The sequence below is a fragment of the Exophiala bonariae genome (genome assembly GCF_035927105.1).
Source record: "Exophiala bonariae strain CCFEE 5792 chromosome Unknown scaffold_62, whole genome shotgun sequence".
Lineage (NCBI taxonomy): Eukaryota > Fungi > Ascomycota > Eurotiomycetes > Chaetothyriales > Herpotrichiellaceae > Exophiala > Exophiala bonariae.
The window spans coordinates 29,097-51,794 of record NW_027042537.1 but is presented as its reverse complement, the minus strand read 5'-3'; the positions used below and the strand labels follow the sequence as shown (position 1 = coordinate 51,794).

At 47.3% G+C, this 22,698-nt stretch overlaps 8 protein-coding genes across 8 annotated transcripts; 4 read left to right on the top strand and 4 right to left on the bottom strand.

Moving 5' to 3' along the window:
- Positions 1 to 740: 740 nt before the first annotated feature.
- LTR84_011957 (uncharacterized protein) lies at positions 741 to 2,422 on the bottom strand (the record flags this gene model as incomplete). The annotated part of the gene is made up of 2 exons (XM_064855484.1): positions 741 to 1,948; positions 1,996 to 2,422. 2 exons carry the CDS (start codon positions 2,420 to 2,422, stop codon positions 741 to 743), a joined length of 1,635 nt encoding a protein of 544 aa, XP_064699877.1.
- An 809-nt stretch (positions 2,423 to 3,231) lies between these two features.
- LTR84_011956 (uncharacterized protein) lies at positions 3,232 to 4,082 on the top strand (the record flags this gene model as incomplete). The annotated part of the gene is made up of 2 exons (XM_064855483.1): positions 3,232 to 3,411; positions 3,534 to 4,082. The coding sequence occupies 2 exons, from the start codon at positions 3,232 to 3,234 to the stop codon at positions 4,080 to 4,082; spliced, it is 729 nt and encodes a 242-aa protein (XP_064699876.1).
- A 1,065-nt stretch (positions 4,083 to 5,147) lies between these two features.
- Positions 5,148 to 6,883, top strand: LTR84_011955 (uncharacterized protein; the record flags this gene model as incomplete). Its single annotated transcript, XM_064855482.1, has 2 exons — positions 5,148 to 5,219; positions 5,267 to 6,883. 2 exons carry the CDS (start codon positions 5,148 to 5,150, stop codon positions 6,881 to 6,883), a joined length of 1,689 nt encoding a protein of 562 aa, XP_064699875.1.
- Positions 6,884 to 7,673: 790 nt separating this feature from the next.
- LTR84_011954 (uncharacterized protein) lies at positions 7,674 to 8,868 on the bottom strand (the record flags this gene model as incomplete). The annotated part of the gene is made up of 5 exons (XM_064855481.1): positions 7,674 to 7,822; positions 7,879 to 8,161; positions 8,230 to 8,366; positions 8,452 to 8,718; positions 8,820 to 8,868. 5 exons carry the CDS (start codon positions 8,866 to 8,868, stop codon positions 7,674 to 7,676), a joined length of 885 nt encoding a protein of 294 aa, XP_064699874.1.
- A 1,268-nt stretch (positions 8,869 to 10,136) lies between these two features.
- On the top strand, positions 10,137 to 11,830 carry LTR84_011953 (uncharacterized protein; the record flags this gene model as incomplete). The annotated part of the gene is made up of 3 exons (XM_064855480.1): positions 10,137 to 10,568; positions 10,631 to 11,620; positions 11,669 to 11,830. The coding sequence occupies 3 exons, from the start codon at positions 10,137 to 10,139 to the stop codon at positions 11,828 to 11,830; spliced, it is 1,584 nt and encodes a 527-aa protein (XP_064699873.1).
- Positions 11,831 to 17,281: 5,451 nt separating this feature from the next.
- LTR84_011952 (uncharacterized protein) lies at positions 17,282 to 17,767 on the bottom strand (the record flags this gene model as incomplete). Its single annotated transcript, XM_064855479.1, has 1 exon — positions 17,282 to 17,767. One exon carries the CDS (start codon positions 17,765 to 17,767, stop codon positions 17,282 to 17,284), a length of 486 nt encoding a protein of 161 aa, XP_064699872.1.
- A 107-nt stretch (positions 17,768 to 17,874) lies between these two features.
- LTR84_011951 (uncharacterized protein) lies at positions 17,875 to 19,242 on the bottom strand (the record flags this gene model as incomplete). The annotated part of the gene is made up of 1 exon (XM_064855478.1): positions 17,875 to 19,242. The coding sequence occupies one exon, from the start codon at positions 19,240 to 19,242 to the stop codon at positions 17,875 to 17,877; it is 1,368 nt and encodes a 455-aa protein (XP_064699871.1).
- A 445-nt stretch (positions 19,243 to 19,687) lies between these two features.
- On the top strand, positions 19,688 to 22,036 carry LTR84_011950 (uncharacterized protein; the record flags this gene model as incomplete). Its single annotated transcript, XM_064855477.1, has 11 exons — positions 19,688 to 19,813; positions 19,871 to 19,924; positions 19,986 to 20,504; positions 20,558 to 20,636; positions 20,687 to 20,807; positions 20,854 to 20,906; positions 20,964 to 20,971; positions 21,028 to 21,098; positions 21,151 to 21,465; positions 21,533 to 21,597; positions 21,645 to 22,036. The coding sequence occupies 11 exons, from the start codon at positions 19,688 to 19,690 to the stop codon at positions 22,034 to 22,036; spliced, it is 1,803 nt and encodes a 600-aa protein (XP_064699870.1).
- Between the last annotated feature and the right edge of the window lie 662 nt (positions 22,037 to 22,698).

Here is a 22,698-nt window from a genome sequence, read left to right as displayed (position 1 = left end):
AGAGTACTCTCTCTTCGGTTTTGGTCATCACCGATACTGCTGCAAAGTGAGGACTGTTTACCATGAGACCATGAGACTGCAGAAAACTCATGATAACTATAGTACCAAAGACCTCCGTACAACCTTCAGAGCTCCTTTCTTGTCTTTCCGCGAACTCCATCTGAATAGCACTGGTTTAGTGTCGGATTGTCATAAAAGCAATGGGCTGTACGGAGCACATTGCCGTAGAGTTAAAGCCACACTTTAAGAATCCAGCAGTACCTAGACTTTTTCCTTTGCAGCACGGCTCGGTTCACAATTCATTTTTTGCTCCCGCCTCTGTGCTGATTCAGGACCGGCTCAAAGTTTACCATGTGTGGCTTGGCCTGAGCTGAGTCTCACTTAAGTGTTGTACGCACGCCTGATTTGGTTTGGGCGCCCAGATGGCAATGATTATTCGCACTCTAATCTAATCTAAACACACTGCATGTAGATTTCAGCCGATAATAATAATTCTATGTAAAAGAGTTTCTTTTTGCACGCCCATTTTAGTTTGAGGATTGAGAATCCTGATCCACTGCTAAGCGGATATAAATGTCTCTGCAAATGATTCTTTGCGTTTGAGGTTATCCTTCCTGACCCTCACACGCCTGCCAGGATGGTACTCAGTGATAGATCTCCCAAAACTTACTATAATTAATTGCGTCAATCCCTTATATAGCCATATTTCGTACACAACCAAAGGAGCTTGTACTCCGATCTCATCTTCCGACAAGTGGATCGTTCATTTGCCAGAACTCATACTCTTTTTCGACGACACCCAGGCGACTATCGTCGCGAGGTTTGAGCTCGAACGGAAACGATTTTGGCTGAGCGTTGAAACCAGTAGTGTAATTGTAAAGAGGAACGTCGATCTCGTGGCCTGTGGCGTCCTTAGCTTTCGAGATTTTGCATGTCCACATGATCCTGGCAACCAAGATGAACAGACTCCTCTCGGCGATGTTTTGTCCTGGGCAGATGCGCCTGCCAAATCCGAAGCAGGAGAAGTTTTGCAGATTGGGGTGAATGGTGAGCGGCTCTTTGTATGTCGGATACTTAGGGTTAAGCCATCGTTCTGGGTTGTAATTATCGGGGTCCGGGTAAAGCTCCTTGTCATGATGAATTGCCCATTGATTGGCATGGACATTCGTCCCTGCGGGTAACACAAAGCCATTGTAAGTGTCTTCTCGGGAGAGCATATGCGGCACCCCTCCCGCAGTTACAGGCCGCCAGCGGACGGTTTCCTTCGCCATCGCTCTGACTGTGGGCAAGTTTGGCAAGTCGTCGAATGTTGGAAGCCTCGATCTTGGAACCACTTGATCAATCTCGTGTTGCACCTTGGTTTGCCACTCAGGGTAGTGTACCATGGCCAGAAGAAAAGACATCATTGCCGCCGCTGTTGTCCCAGAACCCGCTTCGAAGAGAGTTCCAATCACGTATGCACCCTGCTCTTCAGTCAAGCTGTATTCACTTGCGTGTTCAACAAAATACTTTTCCCAGCAGTCCGTAGCCTGTCCTTCTTTCAGGTCCTTTTTGACGTCTTCCAAGAGCTCCTTGAAGAGAGTACTTTCGAAGGTGTGGTAGTCCTCCAATTCTCGCTTCCACGGTGCCAAGAATCTCGGGAGGTACATCAGGCTTGGAAACGTGTCGACCAGATAACTCCCAGGTGATGCGACTTTTTCTAGAGTGTGATTGACTTTGACGATCCTCCTGAGTATTGGCTCGTTCTTCTCGTCGATCCTCTTCCCAAAAGCCAGTCTGAAGATTACCCCTGAGGCGTATCTTTCGAAAAAGAATTCGTAATCTTTCGGGCTCTTGATCAAGTCATGAAGCATTTTGGTAGACTCCAACAGTTGTGTGGGCTGATAGCTGTTGGCTTTTTTTGTCATTGTCAAATGATGCATTAGTTTCCTTCCATTACGCCACACGTCTAGATTATGGTAAGAGCAAATCTTGATGTGGTAACGAAGAACTTACCGTTATAAGGCAGGAGAAGAGGTCGAAGCCCACCACTCAAGAGCTGCGCACCAGCTGGGGTTTGTTCGCGGTCCGAGTATATGTTCCCGCGTTCACGTAAAAGATCATTGGCGATTTTCTCTGTTGATACAATGTAATTCAACCGACCACCAAGATTGATACTCATGATTGGTCCGTACTGGTCCGCCCATTCTTTGAACTTGAGCCACGAGTGGAAAGGTGGAACATCAAGAAGATTTCCTATGAACGGTTTTCCTGTGATGTTGTCAATCATGGATGGATCTTCTACAGAGTAAGAACACACACCTGGTGGACCAGGAGCCAGACCAGCTCGCTTATTGGAGAAAGGTCCGATCCCTACCGCCTTGGTGATTATCAACAATACTCCAAGAAGCAAAAGTGCTTCTCTTAGACTGATGGTAACCATGGCTTGCCTGGAAACAACAGGATATTCTCTGTTACATGTGAGGGAGAGATATGTAACACAGTCTGAACCATCTCTTCGGTCAGAAATCATGACTATGCTCTGGTATATATGCTATATCTACGTCCTTACTTCCGAAGCGCCCTTGGCTAAATGCCGTTTATTCATACGCATCCTCCGGCCGGTAGTCCGCTAATCCAGGGCCGTGTTGAGATTGCTTCAAGCGACCACCTCGGATGAGAAATGATTTTCGGCATGTCAAATCGGGATGAAGGGATCCATTTGCAATTCGTCGTGGGACTAATCCAGTGCGTAGGTAGTGTCGGAATTCACCGCGGAACTCGGAACACCCTTTTCACTCGGGCATTATTGGCTCACTCGGACATAGTTGATGGACATGCACCTGTCGCCTGCGAGGGTTTGCAGGGACGCTAAAACGTTGAGACTTGTATTCCAGTTCTACAGTATATTTTACCTCGCGACGAAACTTTTCTCATTCGGCCATTAAATAAGCTCCAAGAAATCAATTTTGCAAGCAGTGTGCGGCAGCTGAATACACTAGTAATTTATAGCTTTCTTCAATCTCGCAATCCAATCATGGGACAAAAAGAGTTCATCTACAAAGTAGTCAAGGATAGGGACGGAGAAGTGATTCTTACAGCTGATGTGTATTGGAACTCAGCGGAATCATCCCAACCAAAGGCAATAGGTTGGTCCAATCCTTTACAAGTCTTTCATTTCAATTGATAACCGGCTTGACTGGCACAGCAATCTATCACCATGGCGGAAGTTTCACTGTAGGGTCCAAAGCAATGCTCGGCACTCCGCACATCGAGAAACTTCTGGATCTGGAGTTCGTCGTGGTATCATACAACTATCGACTCTGTCCAACAATATCCGTGCGCGAGGGACCGGTAGCCGACGCGATCGATTGCTACAAATGGGCCCAAAAAGATTTGCCTGAGCTACTCAAGCAGGAAGCTGATGTGGAGGTGAATGGCGAAAAAATAGTCACGCTAGGCCACTCCTGTGGTGGGACTCTCGCACTTTTGCTGGCAAGTGACAAGGACTCATGGATATCATCCTCAAGCAGCTAACTGTGATTCTGATCAAGGCTGGACAGCCAAAGCCACCTTTGGCGATATTAGACCTATTTGGGATGAAGTATCTGGAAGATCCCTTTTACCACGAACCTCAGAATGCGCTATCAGCGCTACGTCCAGTAAGTGAACAGTTCTTGCTAAAGGTCTTCGATGAAGTTCCACCGCCGACAGGTTCTCCACCACCTTTCGGGCCCAAGGGCCCTGATCTCAGCACTCCTCGCAATGCTTGGCTGTTGACGGGTCTGAAGGAGGGAACTCTCTTAGATAAAATACTACCACAAGAAGATTATGCGGTAGTGGAGCCAACCAAGTTGTTTTCGACCGGGCATTTCCCCCCGACATATTTCATACACGGCACCACAGACACGGTAGTGGATGTCAAGTTTGCAAGGCGTGCGCATGAGGAATTGAAAGCTAAGGGCTCCGATACTCATTTGGTAATTGTCGAAGGAGCACCCCATGGTTTCGACGCTAGAATTAATGCTGGTGACAAGCTGTTTGAGACAATTACAAGTGGATTGGAGTTTCTCCAGGCGCAGGTTGCAAAAAGTCGACAATGACCTGTATCTCAAGCTTTGTCCCACTTTCGGCATGCCCATACGCCCGATATCGTCGCACGCTTAGCAATTTGTGCACTCGGAGCAAACAAAGCTTATATAGAAGGCTACACAAATACAAAGCTTCCGTTTTTGTGGTCTGCATATAAAGTTATGTCTCAAATAGAATGGGTGGTGACACCTCCGAGGGCACGAGTTAGCTATCACCAAAGTCAAGCCAACGAAAACTGAGGTTTAAATATCACGTCATTCCATTCCAATATCCTAACTGTGGCGAATAAGCGGGCATTTTTCCGGGTAGAGCAACATTTCTGACCTTGAAGCTCATAATTATGCGAAGACTTCAATCACTCATTCGGCCAAGGTCAAACCGCTTTTTGGCTTGACAGTGCCACAGCCTGTTGTGATAGCGCCGGAACAACATTCCCAGATTCTCTGGAACCTAGCTCAACAGATTCAAGCGTGAACGTTCATCAGCACTCTTGAAAACTTGTCAGCACTGAAGATTCTACCATTCAGATGACCGGAATGTTCCGCCATTGGAGCTTTGGACTACCCCGACTTCGTTTCCGATTGGGGCTCAACCTTTGCATGCCAGTATCCGGAATCAAATCTGTACGCGGACCGCACCAAGCATCATTCTCTCCAGACTGTGGGGACGGGAATCCAAAATCAAAAGCGAGTCGCGTCATAAACAAAATATTCCTTTCGGGGGTTTGCTAGGGAACGTTGCGCTTTGCCACAGATCGATGTTTCGATAAAGTTCTCAGCAGTGCTACTGGTTATAGAGTTAGGTGCCACTCAAACCGCCCCATTTCTTGGACGACGACCATCCCTCGGTAGCAGAACAATCTCAGTCATGGCTCTACAATCAAAAAGGTAACCACAGATGTACGTCCTGTCTACAATGCTAACAGGTCTCAGGACGTATACGGCGTCATATGCCTTTTTTGAAGCACTATGCGAGGTACCAAAGTTTCCATCGCTTCTATTTGGCCCGCGCTAAGTATAGGTTAGGCTGGCATCACTCATATTTTCGTAAACCTTGGGTCTGACCACCCAGCAATCATGGAAGCCATTGTGTGCGGTCAGAATGAAATCAAATCCGGCTTCCCAAGGATTATCACCTGCCCCAACGAGGTTTGTGGCTCATATTACGCGCCAGATCTATCAGCTAAATCTCTCAGATGGTGGCTCTTTCAATGGCCGACGGATATGCTCGACTTACCGGTAAACCTCAATGTGTCATTGTACATGTCGATGTTGGCACTCAAGCACTAGCCGCGGCTGTTCACAATGCATCCTGTGGTCGTGCGCCCGTCTTGATTTTTGCCGGATTATCGCCCCATACCATCGAGGGCGAATATCGAGGTTCCCGGACAGAATTCATCCATTGGCTCCAAGATATACCCGACCAAAAACAGCTTGTAGCCCAATATTGCAGATACACGTCCGAAATAAAGGCAGGTCGCAACATTAAACAAATTGTGAACCGCGCCTTACAGTTTGCAACCAGTGACCCGCAGGGTCCAGTATATCTTTGTGGAGCAAGAGAGACCATGGAAGAGATCATTGAACCTTACAGTCTGGATCAATCACTCTGGGAGCCAGTCGTCTCCGGTCCGCTCGCTGGCGATGCTGTGGAGCTCATCTCAATCGCCCTTGTCAACGCAAAATCTCCTCTTCTCGTTGTCGGGTATTCGGGGCGCAAGGCCGAGGGTCTCTCGGCAGCAGTCGCTGTAGCTGATCAAGTACCAGGCCTCAAAGTTCTCGATAGTGGTGGGTCTGAAGTGTGTTTCCCTGCAGATCATCCGGCGTATCTCGGGTTTGCGTATGGAGTGCACGAAGAAATCGAGAAAGCAGATTTTATTCTTGTCGTAGATTGCGATGTTCCATGGATTCCCACCAGATGCAAGCCGACCCCTGGGGCAAAGATCATTCACATCGATATTGACCCGCTCAAACAACAAATGCCAGTGTTCTACATTCCTGCATCAGCTCGTTTCAAAGCCGACTCGGCGCTTGCTTTGAATCAGATTTCACACCACATCAAGTTAAACCTGTCGAGTGAACTAGGGACTGAGGAACATCGGAAAGCCGGACAAGAGAGGCAACGACTATACGACACGAGGCAGCAATATTTAAAAGATCTGGCAAAGCCTCTTTCACCGCCAGTGAGTTCTGTGATTCAACCACATTTATTGGCCGCCAAAGTCAAGGCGGCTGTGCCTTCAGACACAATATTTGCTATTGAAGCCGTGACTTTGACAGGAGCCTTCGCTGACCAGATCGCACCTGTGTCGCCCAAATCGTGGATCAACTGCGGCGGTGGCGGTCTAGGTTGGTCGGGCGGCGGTGCTCTCGGCATCAAGCTAGCAACAGACTTCGAACAACGGACTCCTGGGAATCGTCATGGAACAAATCAAGGTCGTTTTGTCTGCCAGATTGTTGGAGACGGAACCTATATGTTCTCAGTGCCATCATCAGTGTACTGGATTGCTGGGAGATATGATATCCCTATTCTTACCATAGTTCTCAACAATAAGGGTTGGAACGCTCCGAGAAAGTCTTTGCTACTTGTGCATCCGGATGGCGAAGGTAGTAAGGTGAACAACCTGGACCTCCACATCAGTTTCGAACCAACGCCAGACTACTCCGGAATTGCAAAGGCTGCAACCGCGGGGAAATGCTGGGGATGTTCTGTGAGTACGATTGAGGAGCTTTTGGAACAGTTGCCCAAAGCTGTCCAGGTAGTTCAATCTGGTGTCACTGCCGTACTAGAGGTAAAGCTGGAAACCACATAGATAGCCACATGATAGCAAATTGAGATATCAGACAGATTTGAACGGTGTCTCTACTGACAGCCTTCAATGGATTGCGCTGTTTTGCTGCTCCCTATTCAACCGAAAAGCCTATTATGCAGCGTGTCACATTCGACTTATAGATACTCAAACTAGTCGTCACAGGAGAACATCATGAAAGAACATTTCACGAAGCTATCGCCTACCATTGAGCTTGAGGAAGCACATCATGAAACCTTGTATGCCCATGTCGGCAAACAATCAATGAATCTTGCTTCACGCAAACCCAAAACAGGAGGTTTTCACTTTGGTAAATGTCTCTGCAGAGTCAACGGCTCGAGAGACCTTAGATTGCGTCAGGTTATACGTACACATACAGCATTGCAGCATAGAAGGCACAACCTGAGCACAGAGGCCTGTGACATCCTGTATCTTTGCCAGCGAAATTGTCACAATAGTAATCGTAACCGACTAGCGCAGAGGTGCAAAATCAATCTGGGATCGAGAAACCAAGGATTGATACTGTACTTACGAAGGCAACGTCTTTGGACCTTCAAGATTTCGCTGGCAGTAAATACATTTAATGCAGGCGAAACTTCATGTTGTGCCACCGATTACTAATGCAACTCAACAGGAAGTAGATGGCTGTCTATATCCGCAGTGTCAACCCCTTTGCCATGCTCTCCGTGACGCAATGTTAATGGCAACTTTATGACTGCAACAAGCTTCGTCATGTCGTTCGTATCCAGGATAGCCAACTCTGTCAGCATGTCTTGGTAGTTATTGACCAAAGCTATTGACCAACCATTGCCTTCTGGAGCAGAGGGAAGCGAGGTATAAAATCAGGTCCTTGGTAGAGGCGGTGAGGGCCATCCGAGTAAGTGACCAGCTTAGTAGTTTCCACGTCATACTTGAAAATGGAATTGAACGGTGTAAATCCGCCTGGGGGAATGTTAGCGTATATAGCTTGAGAAAGGTGTGAAGTCTAGACGTGCCACCCACTCGAGTTGAAAGAAACTCCCAGTCCGTTGACCCGAGGTTGTCATCCCGGAGATTGCCAAAAATATAGCCGAATCCTTTCGATACCGGGAAATTCATCGTCGAGTTGAATGAGAACTTGTTCGGATCCAATTTTAGATTCGACGAAGTAGGACCAATCTCCCATTTGGAGAGATGACTTGGATGTACGCTAAACGGAGGTGCATTTCCATCTTTGTCAGGGAACAGAAATCCGAAGACAATGCCATCCGCCACCGTCATGTATAAATGGATCTCGCCGTCCTTCTCGTATTAATTCGCAATATGAGCAACATAACGACAAGGGCATGCAACATCATAGGTCCTCATACCTTAACGTCACTAGTTTTTGGATTCCGCCTCGTGAGAATGCTGATGTAGTATGGGCTGTGTGGTTGCCACTGCCAGCCACGGCCTCCGGCCCTCATAAGATCGAGACTCATGTGCCTCGAGATGATGGGGACATGACCTGATATGTCAGACTTTGGGGCATCACTTCAGGAAGCCGAAATGGCTTACATAGTTTTCGGTCGTACACATCTCATGTTACCAACCTGCAACATGTGTCTCGATCCAGTATTGGTCCGTCAGTTTTCCATGCTTCTTAATAGACGCAATGAAAATGTCTTTTGTGGCTTCGCCTTTAGCCAAAGGCGACCATTTCTCTTGTCGATGTATCATACTTGGGATGAGCAGTAAAGGTCTTACCATCCCATTGACCTTGAAATGGTAGACTCTCGTGAGTTTAAGAGTCTCAGAGTCCTTCTCGTATGGCAGTCCATCCAATAATTTGCCCTTGTATGGAATAATGCTGGTATTTCCTACGGTGGGGTGAGGAAAGGCAGCAAGGTCAGTGAACGGACTACGATAGACCCCCTATTGAACTCAGCTGAATTGTCCACATCCCTTGGTCACGACATACCTGTGGGAGATCTTCTAGCAATCCGTTCTTGTGTAAGCATTTCACTCATGACATAGCGTTCTTTGAAGTCGATCTAGCCCTTTTCGATCCGAAATCTAGACACAACACCATCGCCAATGAGTCACTGAAGACAACTTGTTAGACTCCTCAAAACACACATCAAAGTGTGCATGACTCACAAGACCGTTTTTGGTATAAGGTATCAAAGCTGGCTCGAGCATTATATGATAGAACGTGCCCGAGATAGCCTCTGTCTGGGACCTCACCAAAGACCTCCAACTTGTATATTTCTCCTTCTAGTCAGCTAGGCCGTTGAAACGGAGACGTCGAAAGTCCAACACGATCTTCCACAAAGTGTCTAGACGCCATGCGCCAGTTGTGGCTGGAGCCTTGCTTAAGCCATTGCTTGAGCCGTTGGCTGAGCCTTTACTGTTCAACAAGTTTTGTTTCAATCATCGTTGTATCGGAATGGGGTCTTCGTATTGTGGTGCGATCTCAAGACTGCATGTGGATTTGGATTTCTTTGCGTGGGGAGTTTTTACTTTGGAGAAAGTCAATCGGGGGAGGCCCTGGTTGCGAGTAAGGAGTCACAAACCTAAGCGAACAATTCGGTGTTAGTTTTATCGACGAGCATAGTGTAGACTCGTTGTTTCATTTTCGGAAATTTCCGACTAAGTGGGTCCGTGTCCAGCAACTCCATGAACCAAGCGCACTACCGCGACTGCTCCGATGTCTCCAGATTACTCCAGGCCTTGAAATAGTGTGTTTGTGGGGCAGACATAATTTTGTGGGGACCCTGAGCTCTTTCGAAATCGCAAACATATCCTACCCTCTGCAACGAGTTGCCGAGCAAGAAATTCTAAGCCCGTTCTCCGAGCGTCGAGGAAGGTAGGTGTTGATTTAACGAGCCCTTCCACAAAGGTCCACATTCGCCCTCAGCACTCCTCTGTCGGCCCAGAGGCAGGACTCAGTCTTTGACATTTGCGCGTTATTGCCGGTTTGAACCATTTATTTTTTATGGATCCTCAACCCTTGACTCGGTGAATCCAGGATGGCACCGGCTATAGGAGTATCACCAAGAATACGAGCCTTCTCTTCCCCGCAAAGGCCACAATCATCAAGCAGGCTTTATTGCTTAACCTCATTCGTCGAAGTCTCTTTCTACGTCACACAGGTATTGCAAATCCCCGAGGTACCCCCGCTCCGCGGAACGGAGGTTCCTTCACATACAACTATATATCTGAGAGTGTCTTAAGAAAACCAACGTCAAGTTCGTTACCGCCATCGTATCACCCACTCAAGACGTATGAAGGTGACATGAATTTCACAAAGAACGTCGATTTCTCCCCTTCCAAACTCTCTGCCGTCTGGATTGCTGTCATCGGCGCATTTCTCTTCGTCCTCGCTGACTATATTCGCATACTTCTCCTCCGTCGGAAATTGCCACCTGGCCCATTCCCAATTCCTGTTTTTGGGAACTACTTCTCGCTTTCAGTTGTGAGGCCTTGGCTCCAGTATGAGAAATGGGCGAAAGTGTACAAGAGTCCCATGACTACGGTGTGGAACGGCTCGACCCCGATCATAATATGCAACGACTGCTGGACCATCAGCGATCTTCTTGAGAAGAGAGCTGCGATATACAGCAGTCGCCCTAAGTTGATCGTCATGGGGGAAATCTCTGGCGCATCAACCAGCAACCAGGTTATCCAGCCATACGGGAGCCGGTGGAAGCTCCATCGCAAGTTAATGGTATTAGTTCTACCAATCGTTGAAATTTGTCAAACCTGGAAGTACTGACTGTAAAAACTTAGCAATCTGCAGTCGGTAATTCCGCTGCTCGTCGTCACCGGGAATTCCAAGATGCGGAGTCTAAAGTGCTTACTCATGACCTCATAACGACCCCAGATCAATACGTGCAAGCAATCGAACGGTACTCGGTTAGCGTTGTGAGCATCGTCGGCTGGGGCAAACGGATCGACAGCATGAACAGTGAGATTGGCAACTTTGCCTTGAAGATGATGGAGGGTGTCGACCTTGTTATTCCCGGACTGTACTTGATGGAGACAATTCCATTTCTTTGTAAGCTTCCAGCATGGATCTATGCTTTCCCATCCAAATTCCAGGCCAAAACACAATGGATGATGAGTTACTTCTACAATTTTTGCGAGCAAGCTGCCAGTCGAAAAGAAGAATGCTTCTCGACTCAACTGTTGAGAGAGAAAGTCTCAAGCGCCCTAACCGAGGACGAAATCGGAAACATGACTTTCAATTTGATTGGTGGTGGGGTTGATACTACAAGTTCGACCACCATCAGCTTCGTCCTCGCCATGTGCGCATTCCCGGAAATTCAGTCAAAAGCACACGAGGAGCTCGATCGTGTTGTCGGGCGCCTTCGTGCGCCAAACGCCAACGACAACGAGGAGTCACTACCGTACATATCTGCTCTGGTCAAGGAAGTGTTGAGGTGGCGTACTGTGACGGTTTTGGGTGCCGTTCCCCATACACCAATACAAGATGACTGGTATGAGAGATACTACATCCCCAAAGGAACGTGGATTATGGGAAATGTCTGGGCCATCCATCGAAATCCGAGAGATTTCCCAGATCCAGATCGATTTGACCCGGAGAGATTCATCAAGGGCTCGACAATCGCAAGACCGTATCCAAACCTCAGAGGACACAATGCATTTGGCTGGGGTCGGAGGGTGTGCAGTGGACAGCCACTCGCTGAACAAGGCTTGTTCATGACCATCTCGAGAATGCTGTGGGCATTCAACATCAAACCAGGACTTGACAGCCAGGTAATGCCACCTCTTCCGTGGAATCTTGGTCGCTACTAACATCCACAGGGACGGGAAATCAAGCCTAATATCTTTGCATTTACCAATTGTGAGAACATGCGTCCACAACCTTTTGCGGCACGCTTCATACCGAGGGACGCTGAAATTAAGAATATAATTGAAGATGAAGCACAAACAGCTCGAGACAGACTCAAGCAATACGACTGGTAGATCTTCACATGTGGAGGAAAATACTATTCAACGATAATACTTCTTGCAAATATCCTAGCCTCCTTCCATTCCTACTACATGTAGAGTTAAGCGGGAACGAAGAGGGTAATTTGCATGCGTGCAAAGGAAGCAACCCAAGTGTGGGGGTTTACACATAATCGACCTCGGGGAGTGGCTTGGACCATTGGACTCGATGACGTGTTTCCATTCTTCAACGCTCCTCGTGTAATTCAACACTTCAGTCCGAGGTGGATTTGTAAATACGCAAACTGTGGGTGTAAGAGCGAAAAATGAACTAGTTCAAAGATGAGTTGATTGCAATTCTGGTATCTCTAAACTCCATAGAGCTAGCTTTGACTCAAACGCTCCAGAAATCTATCTTGAGTTAATGATCCAAAGACTCGTCGAACTTTTCAGAGTTTCATAGCCTATTCCTTTGATGGGATACGACAATTTTGGCGATCGACATCAATAGCCCCGTTGATGGCCGGCCCATCTTTGATGTATGGGGTTGAATTGCAGGGAAACTCATTGCCTCGCATGCAGTATACATCTCGTGGTCTCTCCCATCTTGTTTCTGTAGTGTTTTGGACGTTTTCAAGCACTGATTTTCCACGATTTCACCCACCCCTGCATATTTCCCCCATCTTTGTCACCAGGCAGCTATTTAGCATGATATATAGCTCTGGCAGGCACCCTAGCATGCTCTAAACCAGACTGCAACTGTAGTCGTCACTATGGTTGGAGTGCCTCTTGACTGCCACCAGCTTCTTTCAAGCTTTTATGCTTAGGAGCCTTCTAGGGCGCCTCGGCCGCCGAGAAAATTGAAGAAAGCATCACCGATCAACAATGTTGTAGGACGAGTAGTTTAATGCGTCAACATTCAAATGTGGTTCTCGCAGACCTGTCAAGCGCCTTAATCGACTTTTAGATTCTGGGAGCATTCGGCCTTGTGCCGTTGATATCATCGGCCTCGACGATGCATTCGACAATTCTTTTCGCGCGAAAAACCAGATCGTCTGCCTGACCTTTAAAATCCTGACCATCTTGGACCTTTGAGTCCACAAGACTGATGACGTCCGACGTGATACAGCTCAAGTAGGGAGGGCAGTGATGTCTACAATGTAAACTTCCACGCCAGTTTGGCAAGTGCTATAGGATTGACCCACTCTGAGCAAATTAGCAACTCTTCACGAAGAACTCATGGTGAGAAAGTGGCACCTACGATTAAGAAAGCTGGCAGCAAATGGGGTTGTCAAATGTAGAGACCAGGGCAAATGAATCTAGTTAGACTGCGAAGTAAGGAGTGACTAAGCTTTAGCAGGGGATGGTCCCAACGGGCTCTTGTATCGCTGAAAATCGGCAATGGAACCAAGGAACCGCTGATGCAGGTGACATCTCGCGGTGGGATGGAATTCTAGACCCTTAGCTACAGGTACTCTCGTGCATGTAGACACACTGTTGCGTGTCAATCGTACAGGATGATTGGTGGCATTCTCTAGCTCATGTGAAACTCTCGTATTCACTGTGCCAACACGGGGTTTCCATGAATATTTCCATGCTTGACTAAAATTTACTCAAACAAAATCTCCACCCAAATTGTGGACAGAGTAATCCTCGATCGACGGTAACAGCTGGGAATTTAAGGACTGACGCATAGGTAAGATTACAGTAACAGTTGGTGCCTAAGTCGGATTAATAATATAAATGGGACAACATAATTCTGCTCCTCAAGAGCTTCTCCGCCCAAATCTCCACAAGAGCTTTTCCTCCATACTTCTCCACTCAATCTCTCCACATCTTCCCCACAGCTTCTCCCTTTCGGGTCTACGAGCTGATTTCCAGACTTGAGGAACCCATAATAAACTCAGTTTCGTCGAAGTTATTGATCCGTAACGACGGCACACCACACGAGAAGGAAGGAGCATGCTTGGGGCCACATCGGGAATTCTATTCCATACAGTAGCCATGCTGTTGCGCTTCTGCAGGCTCGCTCCAAATTTTCTCACGTGCGCCCTTACGGGCTGTGGGTGGGGGTAATGGCAACAGGACAGTCTGTTGTTTTGTATTCTCGACTGCATTTGGTCCTTATCATGATTGTCACTAACGTCTACGTTTATCATGATTGTCACTAACGTCTACGTTCTACATGTTCCGGTGACAGTGCTATTCCTCGAGAGTAACATGGCCAGAGCAATGCCGTTTCTAGATCCGTTCGCAGTCTATTATGGACCACAGCACGTTGCACGTCCACTTTCCAAGGATCCCGTTCACCTTGTGGGGTATTATGGAACCAACGATCCGATAGTTGTATTCGAACAAAACTCACGAATCAAGTCTTGAAAGGTTGCGGACAGTGCTGCACCCACCGCAGAATATTTTATTGGCAGGGAAGGGGTAAATTAATTATAAGCCTCCCGCACTAGTTAGTACTTATTAGTTGTCTCGCTCATTTCCAACTTGGCCATACTAGAACTGGGGATAAATGGCCCACTGGTCCAAATTTCCAATTCGCGGAGAACGGAATGCACCCCTAGTTTTTGGACAGATAAGCCTGAGAAGCGGCCGTTGAGGCACTGGACTCGTCTCGTGGTTCTTAGTCCAAGCCACCAGTGTAAGTAATTTGACTCTTCATAGCTAGCTGCAGCAGTGTCTCGTCGATAGAGTTGCCTAGAACTCTGCCTAGAGGTTGAGATTCAGACCCCTTTCGTGCTCTCTACAATGTTACTTTAATGCATCTTGCGCCTCCGTCTTCTTGATGCCGCAACGAGCCTGTACTTGTCCCGGACCCTTTCAGTGGACTTTCGAAATTGAACTCCCAATACGACTAACCATGAATACGATTTGGGTCGTACTAGTGTTGGTCGTTGTGGCGTGGCGTGGACGTACACAGGAATTGCTTGGTCGTTTGCCATCATGTGCCGTACGTTGAAAAGAATTTAGGGTCTCACACCAGAATGGTCGCTGATTCAAATCGAGCAGGTGAACTGCACCACCCAGGTTATTGAGCAAGGAGCATGCTTAGAGACAGACAAAGTCTGTCTTTGCGCAAACATCGATACCTTCGCAGCTAACATTTCCGGGTGCTCTACGGGTATTTGCAGCACCGAAGAACTGCTATGTAAGCGCAGAAGATCTGGCACCCTTGACAAGGCCTAAAGTGCACTGACAATTTAACCAGTCGCTATAGATACGACTTTAGATTATTGTAACGCTCCAAAAAGAGATGATTCATTGAAATTGGTTGTCATTACTGGTATCTTTGGAGGCATTGCGCTGCTGGTGGTCTTGCTTAGAATGGTCACACGAATCCGGCCGTTCAAGGCGACTTTTGGTTGGGACGATGGGCTAATACTCTCAGTAATGGTAAGTACACTCTCTTTTGCGCAAGATACCCGACTTAGGATCAACAGATCTCTACGATTGCGACATCTGCGGTTGATATCACCAGTGGGTAGATAACACATTCTGCTTCGTATAATCTGACCATACGGTAGTTGTACATTATGGTTTTGGTAGAGATATCCACTCTATACCGCCCGATAGCATCACAACTATTATGAAAGTAGGTTGAATGGTTCCAATACTTCGATTAGGACATTAACAGTTTTAGTGTTTCTATGTTGGAATAATACTTTACTACTACAGTATCAACGTCACCAAACTTTCTATCCTCGCATTCTATCTACGGATTTTCACAGATCGAATGTTCACAGTTTCGACCAACATTCTGATGGGCATAATTGTAGCCTGCCTTACTGCAAGCCTCCCTGTTATTATCTGGCAATGTAAACCAATATCCTATACCTGGACTGGCTGGACTGGAGAGACTGAAGGACAGTGTATCAATATCTTCCTCCTAACCTGGATAGGGAGCTCGGTCAACATTATTCTGGACATCGCTGTTATCCTGCTACCATTTCCGCATCTCCTTAAACTAACATTACCCCGGAAGAAAAAGGTCCAAGTTGTTGCCATGTTCTGCGTGGGATTATTGTAGGTGGAAATTAATTTAATACCACCAGGGCTTAACGAAGAGCCGATCTAACACTTTGAATAGTGTAACAATCGTCAGCGCCGTGCGCTTCCGGAGCCTTATCAAGTATCGAAAGACGGTGAATTTTACTTGTAAGTTCATTCTTCGACTGGCAACAATAAGTCTCATAATTACAAGGGGACTATGTCCACTCGAAGTACATGTCTACCCTCGAAGTTGACGTCGGTATTATCTGTGCGTGCATGCCTTCGATGCAGTTACTCCTTCGAAGAGTTGCACCTCGCCTCTTCGGAAGTACTGTGGCCACTGAATCCTATCTGCATCCAAATACTGGTTCATGTAGCAGAACCCACCGCAATAAAAACAGTCACTACGCCCAGTTGAAGAATATAACTAAGACAATCACGACCACAGTAACCGATGTACCCAAGGACAGCGACTCCACCGTCGAGTTAGTGGACACTAAAAACGACAGTAGGGAAGGTGGTTCTTTCGCCACCATCTCGACAGACGCACCACGTAAGCTACACTGGTGATTATCGTGGATTTACTGGCCTTAGCTCAGCAGGCAGTTCCGACAGGTCACACAGTCGCCCTCCTCCAAGCATTTCTCTGAAGTCGGTGGATGATAACAAATGGAACTAGCATGGCTAGACGAATCTTCGAGGATAATGTGGAGAAAGATTGTTAATTTTAGAAGCAGGGTTACGAGAAAGAAGTTGGCTGAATCAACATTGTCAAAGGATCACCCATCGCACGTAAGGAATTTGGACGAGGGGCGAACGAAAAGATAGTCTTTCAAGGCGGATAGTGAATGAAATTAGGGAGAGAAGAAGGATGATCACCTTGTTGTGGAAGCCAAGCCTATCTTTTGGTTGCTTTATTTCTAGCTAATCAAATGCCAAGTGACCGATGCTCACTCAAATGGGAGAATTTGGCTGGCAAGTCTGCTCACTCGATCCGTCATGTGTGGCAAGTCGGTGCTACTGGAAGTTGCCATTGAGATTGGACATAACATCGAGAAAAGTTTCAAGCTGTGTACCAAGGCCTGATTGGCCAAAGACGTTCAGGGCCGTGACGCATTCCACTTTCATACTAGAAGGAACCACCTCTAGCCATCACGGGAGAGTGTTGGTGCAATCCAAAAACGGGTTAATCGAGCCACCGATTGATCCCTTCGCTGGACGCAAAGCAGATGTAGCGATGATGCATGCTGGCTGAAGAGGAAGACATACTACATGGCTGCAATTATTTGCCAAATGCAGCCTCGACGTCGCTTTGATCATTCGGCTCAAGGCTTGCCATTGCTCATGGTCCTGTAAGATCGTCGATTTTAGGCTCTCGATCTAACGTTCTTTCCAAATCTCACAAACTTTCCCTCAGAACCCTCTTCTCACTGATCACTACTTTCAAAGATCGACCTTTTCATACTAGTAAGTACAATAAAGAGGCATTCACACCTTCGAAATGATCGGGATCACCAGGTGAGAGTCATAACTTCCCCCTGCCCAGATAGTATGCACACCCACGTTTTCGTCATCAGTTTCTCTTAGCCGTACCACCTCGAGCTCAGGATAATTCATGTCATGGCCAGACACCCTCAGCAGGATGCCTTCGTTGGGTCCAAATACCATTCCCATTGGCCAAAGAGTGATATCCAGAGGAACTATCGAGCCCGGCGTTACTGGTTCCCGTCGATCGTGGCTATAAAACACTTCTTGAGACTCTTCATCTTCATTACCACTGTTCGAGCCTATGTCGTTTGGGAATGGTTTCCGCCTTGAAATTGCATGAGACGCCCTCAAGAAGCCTTGGGGCCCCAATGTCTTCACGATATTGACATTCGGTACTTCGCTGACGGGCACCGGGCAGTGATAGTTGAGGTGCTCCATGGGTTGGCCACCCACGCTGATTTTGCGAAGTTGGACACACACATCCATATCGTCTTTCTCTTCGCACGAAATCCATAGGCGTACTTTAGCATAACCTGCTACTTCTGTATATGAATCGAAATACATGGTAAAATCCTCAAAGATTAGTCAGTCTTCTATTCGCGCAAGTTCATGAACTGAGAAGGGTTCAGACTTACAGATGTTGTAGTGAGATTATGAGCCTCATGCGATACGGCGGAAGTATTTCCAGGCAACTGGCGTACAAGTTTCCGTTCCGAGGGGTCTAGATAGTATTTCTCAAGCTGCTGCCGGGCGAGTGGATATTCGTTTTCCGGTCTTTCAATAACTGTGGCCACTGCACTACCCTCAAAACCGAGGAGAGAAAGCCGCAGAGGCGGTATATCTCGCTCCCATCCATTGTCAATGCCTTTGCAGAATCGATCGAAATATCTTTGTAATTCGTCGTTGACCTCAGGTCGGTAAAGGTCGAACCATTCTTGGTATGGGTGGACCCTGAGCCATTTATGCTTGGTTTTTGCAGTCTGAAAGGTGTGAAAGGAGCCGGCTGTGTGTAGTCCAGAGGAGTACGAAGCTAGCAAGTAGAGAGGAATGTCGATTTCTTCTGTTTTGATGTATTTACTCTGCCAATAGTTGTCGTAGAGCGGGCGTTGCGCCAACATTGCGAACATATTTTCAATCGAGTTAGGCCCAGCCATTCCATCAATAAGTAACTTGTGGAACGACATGTTATGAGGTTTGCCACCACGAGTAACTAATTGTCTGTAAGGGTCATTGAGAGCTTCCATTGGCGCCAGTGCTTTCAGAGCTGGATGATGGAGGCGGGAGGCAAAATTAATTTGTGATATGGCGAGCCAAGAGTTGCCGACCATTCCAACAGAGCCATTACACCATGGCTGCTTAGACACCCAGTCGATTGTGTCAAAGACATCTTCTGCTTCTTGAATCCCCCAAAAGTGTATGTCACCCTCGGACATGCCGGCGCCTCGAGCGTCCACATTGATGATGGCATATCCTCGCTCGCACCATTCAGCGGGATCAGGTGCCTCAAATTTCTCGTAGCCCGATGTCTTCCCCAATGGCACGCCACAACTAAAAGGGCCCATAGATTCGTACTGTTGTACACCTGTACCTGTCTTCCCGTACGCACTCCAGGGCATCAGAGCTGGCACCGGATTTTTATCGGACGTAATTGAGCGGAAGATATCCGCGAAAATCCGAATACCATCACGCATCTGTATTCCCGTGTCTCGTTCGTAGATCACTTCTGATGTAAAAGGTTTTCTGCCTGGCGCTTTGACATGGCCTTTGGCCAGGACGGTTTTCCCGGGTTCAAATCCCGAGTAATTGAAGAGAGGATGTTCAGATGCGTTTGGAATGGCCGTGAACACAAGATTTGAGAACTCATGTTTCCATTCGGCTGCAGTGACTGACTGCATATCCAAAGATCTCAAAATTGAAGACACAAGGAGGGTTCCTTCAACAGATGTGCGATGGCTTGCCATTTCGATTAGGGGAGTAGCTGCAACAGGGAATTGACTTATAACCCTTGCCGCCAGGAACAGGGCTAGTCGGGTCACGAAGCAGCAGAGGATACCGGTACCTACACTCGGCAAAGAGGCTTGTAACCGGCATGTAGGATGGGCAATCCAGATTGGAGCCTCAATCATAAGGAGGAATTGAATCAAAGCCCAGTGGGGATGGTGAGTGGGGAACTTCGCACGGACTTGTGTGGAGAAGTGAAGAGGGGAACGTCTAGGTTTCGACACTGCTGCCCTTCGGGTCCAGACTAAATACAGTCACGGCATCCCTAACAGTGCATGCACCCCTCGAACTCATCTGTACAATACAAGATCGAGCCAATATCATCTTTACTTGACTTGACCAGTTGATAAACACTACAGCCTTTGAGCCTGCGTCAGACCTCGTTGCGTCAAGATTATTGTCAAAATGTCTGTCGAGGAAAGAAAATCGGCCGCGAGCGATCATGAGGAAGCAGCAGACTTGCCCAGGGTCGCAACAATCGACGTCGACAACTACCATGGCATCAAGGCCAAAACATTGTTGGTTTACTTGGTGCGAATTTCTAGGACATGTCTTTCTTCACCTCGAATTCTCTCTAACGTTGCACAGTCAGTCAACCTCATCGCTGCCGCACAAATCTTGAACCTAGTTGGTGCAGCTGCTGTACGCACCGCACTCTTCTCTGCTTCAAAACTCACCCGAACTGACCATACTCTCCTTCTAGTATGCTAGAGATCTTGCTGCAGACTTAGGAGGTGCAACAGAGACGGTCTGGCTCTCACAATCTATCGCAATTCTTACGTGCGTCCTTGGACCTCCCATGTCTCAGGCAGCAGACTACTGGGGCCGAAAATGGCTCATTGTGGTACCGACACTCGTCGGCTTTGCTGGTAGCATGATTGTGGCACGAGCAAGGTCCATGGGTATGGCAATTGCTGGTGAAGTAATTTGTGGTGTCGCTTATGGCTCCCAACCACTGCTGTACGCCGTAGCTTCCGAGATCCTCCCCCGAAGATTTAGACCTGCGGCACAAGCGGGTATCAACCTCTTCATCAGTCTTGCCGGTGTATTCTCAATTCTGGTAGGATCTGTTTTGGTACAGAGGTCTGTCCAAGGCTACCGGACATTTTGGTACATCACTGCGGGAGCCTTGGGAGTATCGGGTATTTTGTGCCTGTTCTTCTACAATCCACCACCCCGCCCATTGCAAAAAACCTTGACAACGACACAAAAATTAAGAAAGGTGCAGAAACCATACCTCGAAATGAATCATATTTAATGACAAAATTCTTGCAGCTTGATTGGATCGGCATCCTTTTGCTTGCCAGTGGAATCGTGCTGTTTAGTATGGCCTTGTCATGGTCCCAGAACCCATGTATATCCGAGCCTGATTCTTTGCCCGAGAAGCGTACTGACTTATAGCAGACGGATGGACCGATGCTCATATAATCGCCCCATTCTCGATCGGAGTCCTCCTTCTCGTCGGACTTGGAGTACACCAAGGATTTATTAAGAAGGACGGAATGATTCACCATGATTTATTTCAGTGAGGATTTCCTACTGAGCTCTAACTCTTGCTAAAGCCCTCCCAGGAAAGATCGAAACTTTGCAATCTCATTGATATGCATTTTTGTTGAAGGGATGGGTAAGTTTAGACGCCACCACTCAGGGACGGAGCAAAATGATAGCTAATGGACTTTAGTATTCTTCGTATGTGTCATTGGCGTTGTGCAATGATGTCATTAACAACTAATGTGCACATACAGGCCACTAACAACTTTTTGCCTTTTGAAGTTTCTGTGCTGTATGAAACAGATGCGGTGCGGATAGGACTTCAGTAAGCACATATAACTACTCTCCAACACAGGACACATGCTCACCTTCTGCAGCTTCGCGGTGGCATTTTTTACTGTCATCGTTTGCTCCTTCGGTCTGACGGCATTTTTCCTATTCACCAAGGAACTGCGAGCCCCATTGGTAGCCTCCTTCGTTTCATTTACAATCTTTAATGGTGTGTATAAATATCTTGGAACGCTTCCCTCTGGTGCACTAGAGCTAAATCGGGAACCAGCTTTGATGGCCACAGCAACACTATCAAGTTCAACGGCAGTTTGGGCCTACCCTATCTTTGTTGGATTTGGGCTCGGTGTCTGCCTTACCTGTCTCGTCGCCGCCGCACAGCTTAGCGCACCTCCAGCATTAATGTAAGCAATACCAGTCGTCTCTTCATCACTAAGCAGTCCATGATTACAAATACTAAATGCTATAAAGTGCAATTTCAAGCGGCCTTATGATTTCGATGCGTTCACTGGGTGGCTCTGTGTCACTTGCAATCTGTAGGGAGACACTACTTTTCTGCTTTGATCGATGCTAATATTTCTAGATAACGCTATATTCAATGCCCAGATAGAAAAAAATCTAGGACCTAGCATTGCTAGCAGTGTCTTACCTTTGGGACTATCCACTCAAGTTCTCCCCGATTTCATTGGCGCTCTGGTCAGTGGTGATCGCAGCGCTCTGCTGTCGCTTCCAAACGTCACCCCTGAGATCATTGAAGCCGGTATTCTTGGTTTGAAGGAGGCATATCTGTCCTCTTTTCGATACGTATGGGTATGCGCAGCAGTCTTCTCTTTCGTTGGTGCAGTTGGTAAAGTTACCAGACAATTCTTTCCTGTCAACAAATGTTCTGACTTTGCTTCAGCTACGTGCTTCACCATCAACCCCGCGAAAGACCTCACCATGCATGTGGATGCTCCACTCGATGATGAGTCGTGATTGAAGAGTAACTGAGGATCAACACGGACGAGGACGAATTGCAAATCTGGCGCATTGCAACAAGTTCTCCAGAAAGGGCGTGGAAGAAGCCTACTTCTATTCCCCATATGGTTCACAAACATAGCCACTGCATTTGATATGGTGTCAGATTAGAAAGCTATCATGATATGTTTCGAGTAATCATAGTATTGGACATGGCTACATTGAGACTGATCGGACATGAATAGTTGTTCATACTGCGTAGACGTTCCTAGCCTCTCGCACCTGTTTATAAGTCCTTCCAGGCCACTTGGTTCAAACAAGCTCAAAATGGATCTGAGCTTGTGTCGCTTGGAATTCTCTTTGACAATGTGTTGCCCGCTATTTGGTCCAGTATAGCGATCGCTAGATCTTCCTATTGCGATAGGGAGATACTCCCTGTTTCGTTACCAGTATTTGGTGGATAGGTGTATTACGGAGAAGCGTCATGGTACGAACAACTGTAATGAATGGGGTACATAGAAGCTCGTGTCTCCTTTTGTCAAGCTACATGTATATATACAAGGCCGTTTTGCGAGGATCGACGATATTGAGGACGAATAGAAGTGAGTCGAGGCAAGGTATTAGCTTCTTGGAAATGTCGAACGGTGGAGAATCCTTGGGAGAGAGTCAAGCATAACCCT